This window comes from Phaethon lepturus, unplaced genomic scaffold (genome assembly GCF_000687285.1).
Source record: "Phaethon lepturus isolate BGI_N335 unplaced genomic scaffold, ASM68728v1 scaffold29438, whole genome shotgun sequence".
NCBI lineage: Eukaryota > Metazoa > Chordata > Aves > Phaethontiformes > Phaethontidae > Phaethon > Phaethon lepturus.
The window spans coordinates 1,064-8,439 of NW_010557314.1; the positions used below are offsets into that span (position 1 = coordinate 1,064).

Below are 7,376 nucleotides of genomic sequence, written 5' to 3' on the forward strand. Positions count from 1 at the left end.
TGAGAACATGGCTCAACTAGTAAGAGCCTAGTTGAAAAACCACCATTATAAGCAAAAATTAGAAGGATCTATTGAAATCTTAAAGTATTATTTGCCAACATTTGAGGCAGGAAACACTGCAGTCTTTCCAATTCTGTAAAGTAGCAAGAGAAACTCAATGAATTGGAGCCATAAAAAAATGCATTATTTGGAGTGGAAATACTTTTCTTCACCTCCTAGTTTTCACAGCCTTTACTCTAAGCAATCATCATCAGGTATTAGAAGTTTATAGTTTTCAGTTTTGACACAATTTAAGTGTTAAGACAGTACTACAGAACAAGTACATTGGTAAGATTTGTTTTAAAGTAAAGCTATGAAAGGAGAATTTCCCTAAGCATTTGGTTAGGGATCTTAAAAAATACGCATCTATATAGACTATCGATCACAAAGTTTGTTGCAAACGATTCTGACAGTAAACTGAAACATCTTACTTGGAAAAAACGCCTCAAATACATGTTCTAATTTAGAAGCAACTTTTCACCTTACTGAAACTTGGAGATTATGCTTAAGACTCATGCTTATGTATTACCTATGGGAAACTTCATGCACAACAAGCCAATGCTCTGCACTTCCATAGTGTTTGAAGTGCTTCACAAAAGACAACTAAGTATATAAGAACAAACCTATAATGAAGTACTTAATCGTTTACATCTTGCAGAACTGAAGGTTGCGATAGAAGGACATCCATACGTCCCAATGAAGGCTCTTCCAGCAAGCTGGAGGTTGTAAAACTTTTATCTTTAGATTGTTGTAGTACCTGAAAGCTACCAGGACCAGGACCCCATTTGTAGGAACAGGACAAAAACCAGCCCTCGTCCCAGAGAGCTTACTGTCTTAAGTAAATGCTTAGATTGTGGGCCAGTGGCATCAAATACCTGTCTTCCAACATGGTTTTAGATGACAGACAGGCACCTGGAAGTAGACTAAAGCACTACCAGAACAAGCACAAATCCAAGTCTTGTTGTTTTCAAGCATATTAAGAGTATTCATAGCGCAGTGATAGCACTAGAACTTGCATTAGTTTGACATAGCAACCTATGACTTCCCATTTGACATCACACAGCTCAGCTTGCTGTCAGGACCATCATCAATGGTTTCACAGTCCCCTCCAAAGCCAACAAAGCCTGTCTTTCAGGCACCAGTTCAATGGAGAGGCAAAAAGGGGCATAGTGCAGACTAGCTTGAGCTATTAAGCATGCACCTCGAAACTGTTCTGAATGCATTTCAACCTCTTGCATCTACAGCTTTTTTTTTTTTTAAGCGGTTTTGCCATTTCAGTCAAGTTGCTATTTATAGAGTTCACCTGCAATGTGTATTGTGCTAGGCAAGAGCATGTGGCAGTATCCTACTTCTGCCAGGTGTCCCAGGTAACTGTGCTTTATTACCAGAGTATATTTATTGCTGTCTCTGCCTTCACTGTACTGCTCTCCCTGTCATGAGAAGTCAATGGAAAATGCATGTTTTTGCCATCTACATTAAACCTCCAAGATTTGCTAAGCCCTGCCATAGTATGTACAAGGGCAGTTCAAGACAGTTGCCATGAGCCCTTTGGGGATTAGAGAGTACATACTATTAAGCTGAAAACATTTTAAGCAGTTAACAGCAGCATGAAGTCTGACTCTCACTGCCAACAGAGTATGATTTGTGCATGCTGTCCAGGGCAGCATGCCATGTGTTTACAAGTTGTCCTCCATTAGCCAACAGCCGCTGAAGCTTAAGGCAAGTTCATGAAACAATTTATCAACTGTGAAGAGAGGTCTGAGCCATGGGCTAAGGAAGTTTTCCACTCGTGAAGAGTCACCAAGTCTTAGAATTCAAGTTGAACACCTTGAACAGGAGCAGGCTAGTTATCCTTCCATGACTAGTTCTGTGAAGCCTTGGGTTTGCCTAATAAGCTACTAAATAGTTAGAGGCATGCATGCATGTTTCAATGACTCAGAACTCCCCTGGAGAGGAGCTAGCTTTCATAACTACATAGCAATTTATTTACTTTTATAGTTAAGCCATGGTTGTTCAGTATTGTCTGTCAAGTCTATATTTTGAAAATACAATAGTTTTATTTTTTTAAAAAGAATCACATGCATTTAGTTTAGGCTCAATGCTACAGTTTGTCCCACTTTTTGAAAAACATGTGGTCCCTGTGCTACAAAAATACGGTCTGAACCTGAATATTAAAACCTAAAGCTGGAAGCACTGCAACAGATTCCCATGGAGTTTGTCACCCTTTTATAGTTTAAGATAAATACAATAAAGGAAAGAAATTGAACTGCAATTTTCTATCTTATTTTTCAAGTCTGACAAAGGCCTCGAGTGAAAGTCTATAGCTTTAACATCCATTCTCACCTTTGTGTCCCCTTGACATATCTATATCTTATCTACCCAATATTCCAACTGCCTGCCTAAACCACAGGTAGGCTTTGACACCATTTTATCGTTACAATAAGCCAACAAGTTGGCAAAAAAGAATACAGAGGTAATACAGTTAAGTTGCACATGGCCACTGGGGCTTGGTCAAGCCAGCTGGCATTTTTGATCACTTGAGTTTCTTGGTCTAAAAGTTGAGATTGGCACCTACAGTTCTGCAAGAGTCCCAATCCACAAAATACGTAAGCTTTTTTTTTTTAAAAAAAAATTGCTACTTTTATTGTCAGTTCTACCTAAACATGTCAAGAAAAATACTATTTGTGCTCTAGGTCACTTTATAATCCTAGATACCCACCAGCTTATCTAAAAGCCCCTGAATACTGTATTTTGTCTGTTCATACAGACAAACACTGTTTTGCTCAAGCAAATAAAAATATATCCACTAGTAACACCTGATTGGGTTCTTTGATCCATAGCTGAAACCCACAGGAATGTTAAAATAGTTACAATTAGGGAATTAAAATCTCAGTGATTTTGAAAACTGCCAGTTAGCCTGCAACACTAATCCAGAATCCAGCACTGCTTTCGAATAATTCAAAAAAGAAATGAGGTTGCTTGTGAAGGCCAGAGCTTTGGTGACAGTAAGAACCAAATTTATAGATCTGTGGTTTGTCCAGACCTGAGCAGTTGCCCGAGCCTGGCGATCCTCTTTATTTGCAAGGCTTTATGGCTACAGCACATTCTTCATTCATTGCACTTATGACGGATATCTGGAAGAAAAGACAGATAGGTGAACTCCAACCCAGGTCAGAGGAAGCACTCCTAGAAGTGACAGACTTCCACGTTTTAGTATCTATCCCATCTCTCTCAAGAAGGAAAGAGGAAATCGAAGCTGGTAAAATTCAGTCATTAGAAGACTTTCCACAGTGTCTGCCTCTCCCACCGATTTGCTATTCTGCTGCCTGCACTTTACCATATTGCCTTGGCTGGCAGCTCAAGGTTTATACAACAGAGGAAGACAAACAAGCTGCTGCGATAGAGCCAAACTAGCAACTGGTGTGGCCCAGTACAGACCGACCTCATCTGGGGAGCTACTTGCAGACAGGTTTGCTAACATAGCAAATTAGACTACTCAGGCTACATCACAAAGCTTTACACTTGGTCCCAATTAAGAAAGCCTGGAGGCTCCGACCAACACCATGCAGACAGCACTGACAGGATTTATCTAAAAACATTTGACACACCCATATCATTTGTCAACTGAGCTCTGGGCTTCAGCGCCATATTGAGTGCTCCAGTACAAAAGTCCTTCTACATCTCAAAGAACCAGTTCCTGTGCTTTTAACCCGCTCTTCACAGAGAGATACAAATGGTCAATATGAGAATAAGCCTTCTTCATTGTACAATCAAGTGTGATTAACCATAACTCTTCTTGCCTGCACTCTATAGTTACCTGCACATCTTCATTGGCATTGAATTTTCCTTCTATTTCTTTGCCAAGATCCCCTTCTGGCAACTTTAGATCCTCACGAACTTCACCACTTTCTGTCAGCAGGGAGAGATACCCATCTTGAATACCTATCAGCTGTGAAGAGAAGTTCACCTTTAGGAAGTTTTAACATCAGTAGTCACTAGTAGGCAGTAGCTGAAGATAAGCAGATGGCACAGTGAACTCTACCCATTACAAACACAGTGCTAAAGAATTAATGCAACAGCCAAGAACCTAATTTAAGTCAATTTTTAACAACAACTGAAAGGACTGAGAGTTAGAGTTAGAGGCAACTGCAGCAAAAGCCAGTCTGCTAGCAAGAATCACCAGTACCCTGCTGGTTACTTCCTACTATGTGGGGCACTGCAAAGCCCATCCTTGTGAGTTAGAAGAATATATTCCTTCCAGGTCACTGCTTCAGCTTTTACATCTGTGAATTAGAAACAATAACTGGAATGGTGTTCACTGGACAGCATTGCTTTTATAAAGTGTACAAAATACGTAACAGTTGAACTGTACACTTCTATATCTTCATTTGTACAATGAGATACAATAGTTTACATTAAAGGCTAATGAATACATTTGGTAACATCCACCAAGCTCTGGACCACTTTTATAATGCTGTTTTCAGCCTAACCAAAAGCCTGAGCTAAGGGGAACAGCTATTTTGACAGAGGTGGTTAGGGCACCTGGAACACGTAACAGTAAATCCAAAAGGCAGCCCTAACAAGTTTATCAAACTGCAAGAATTTCAGTAGCAATAAGGACCCAAGAACAGAGAGAAAAATGACCAAAATAACATTAAGCACCTCTTGGAAGGTCTGGGCTCTAACACAGGCTAGTCACACTTTATTTAAATAGCCTCAGCTGTCCTGAAGAGTTGCTAACACTCTAAACTTTGGCTTTGTCCAGTAATTGCAGCTTTCCAACTGATGTGGATGTATCGGTTCCTAACCAGAACTACTCCCAAGGCAGCAGGAAGACAGCTGACACATTACAACTCAACCTGAATTGTGCTACTTTTAAGAACTCACTATCTGTATCACAGAAGGCATTACAGAAGTTACAGACAACTGCCAAGTTCCCTCCATACATGTATTTCAGAGCAGAGCTCAGATGCACCAAAATTACTTGAGATCAACTAAAGCCAGCTTCCACACAAGGAGCAGAAATTCTAACTGTAGCAAGTTAGAATTGGCATCAGATGCAGCTTAAGACTGTCTTGTTGATTCGTCTACCCTATGCAAGGGTGAAATTACATGACAATATATGCTTAGATTCAAATTTACTTGAAGCAAGATCTTGATCATTCTTTAACTAATAACAACTTGCAGTAGGAACAGCCTCTCTCCAGATTCTAAAAGATGCCAGTATCACAAAGAGTGAAGAAGGGACCTTACAAGATGAGCTAGAAAAAAACGCTGTTCTGGATTATGTCTATTACCTGTCATTTCTAAAGATTGCTACTATAACATGAGGTTAGTACAGTAAGGAGCTCTCTATCAGTGAACTCTGACAGTTTTAACAATTCAGTAAATGCTATGAGTTTAGCAATGTCATGTCTAGACAGGTAAGTTCCATTAATTCTGACAACAGTACTTCATTAATTGAGAAGCAAGTTTCGGGATGAAGAGAGCATAAGAAAGAGTATAAAGCCTCTTCATGTGTGGGAGGACACAGTGACTATTAACTCACCTGGTAATCATTCCTCTTGATATTTGGAACATCCATGTTATGAGTTGATGGGCAAATATCTTCATATTTTTTGCCAGTGAAGATATCAATACCAACCAAGTGGACCTACAAGGAAAGAAAAATAGCATCAGCTACTGTTGGTCCTAGAGAAGCTAGACACCATCGCCATCGGTATTGCTGCTTCCACGCGTTTTTTTTAAGAGATCAGATGTAATACCAGATTCTGCCTAGACCCTTTGCTTGCAATATGAAAGCAGCCCAAGCACCGAGAGACAGCCTCTCATACCCTTTCACAGCACACCATAGAAACACTACATGAGAACAAAGATCAGCCACCCCTATCTTCCATAGCCATAGTCTTCCGTAGTTTTACAGCAACAAGCTAGAGCTCAGAGAACATAGCTGCTAAAGAGAACATTTACTTCAAGTTCTAACTTCTCTTGAGAAACAGAACAGTGTTGGAGACAACGTGAAGGTCAAAGAGAAAAAGTGGTCATGCACAGATATTAAAGCAGCTCCCACCTCCCTTTACGCTAGCAGCAACTGTCCACTGCAGCTAGCACCTGGATTACCAGTTCACAGCCTGCTCTTCTCAGGCCCTTTTGCTCTCAAAACTGTTTCAGTATTTAAGAAAACTGGATCTGTCTAATAAAACAAGCCATAAAAAAAAGCAAGGGAAGGAAGAAGGGAAAAAAATGACAACAACTTGCTATACTCTAGCTTTGACAAATCCTTTACCCACCTATACGTATCATACAAGGCTGTGGAAACTCACAAATCAAATTAGTCTGTGCTTGTAACAGATCTGTCTCTAAACTCTAATAAACCCACCATAATAAAGTGTTGAATGAATGAAGGGCCAGTATAGCCTTGGTCCAAGCTCTGGACAGCTACATCAGCCAACTGCTTAGCCAGCAGGACTGCAGCCCCAGACAGCAGCTAAGAATGTCCCTGCTGGGATGCAGGAGGGGGAAGGAACTCCTCACTCAGTGCTGAAAAGAAGAAAGAAGCAGGGAGGCATGCCAGCAAAAGAGGGCCAGAGCAGGCCCACAGAGGTAAGGAGTGTCCACTGAGCTCTCCTGGATTACGTAACAGAGCAGGGGCACTTCTAGTAAGTGCTGAAGCAGAGTGCTGCACTAGTGAAGGTCTGCTAGCACAGGCAGCACGAAAGTGCTTTGGTGGGTAGCGACAGCACAATCCAACCACGCCCTAGTGACTTCATCAGCCCCCCCTTCCAGAAGTTACTCTACTCCCACTACACAAAAACAGGTTTTATCACTATCAACGTTAAAGCTTTTTAACAAGTTGGATTAAACAAAAAAGGAAAAAAAAGAACAACCCAACCCCCTTTACATTACTGGGAACCCTCGTGTTAACTCTAGACTGAAAAGACACACAAGACACTGCTGCGAAAGGGGCAGAAGGCAGGATGCAGACCACGCTGCCAGATGAAACGCGACCCCATGCCCTCTGGACCAGCCCCGCAGCGACACAGCGCTGCGGCCCGGAGCGCCGGGATCGCACGCTACGGGCTGTGCAACGGGACTTGCAGAACCCGCCCGCGGCCGCTCACCTTGGCGTGGCCGTGCTTGCCCGTTTTGGAAGTGGACATCTCCACGATCTTGCAGGGGCGCCCCTTGAGCACCACGAAGCCGTTCTTCCGCAGCGCCGAGCACTGCATGGGGTAGGTGAAGGAGGCGCCGGCATCGCCCGTGGTGAAGTCGAGCTCGTCAGCCATGGCGCTGGAGGGGAGGGGGCTGCAGGCAAGCGAGAACGTCGGCTCGGAGCC

General features: G+C 42.2%; 1 protein-coding gene across 1 annotated transcript; it reads right to left on the reverse strand.

Moving 5' to 3' along the window:
• Positions 1-2,300: 2,300 nt before the first annotated feature.
• Positions 2,301-7,366, reverse strand: EIF5A2 (eukaryotic translation initiation factor 5A2). The gene is made up of 4 exons (XM_010292744.1): positions 7,161-7,366; positions 5,588-5,692; positions 3,857-3,988; positions 2,301-3,173 (listed from the first exon to the last, which is right to left on the reverse strand). The coding sequence occupies exons 1-4, from the start codon at positions 7,323-7,325 to the stop codon at positions 3,114-3,116; spliced, it is 462 nt and encodes a 153-aa protein (XP_010291046.1). The 5' UTR covers positions 7,326-7,366; the 3' UTR covers positions 2,301-3,113.
• Positions 7,367-7,376: the final 10 nt, after the last annotated feature.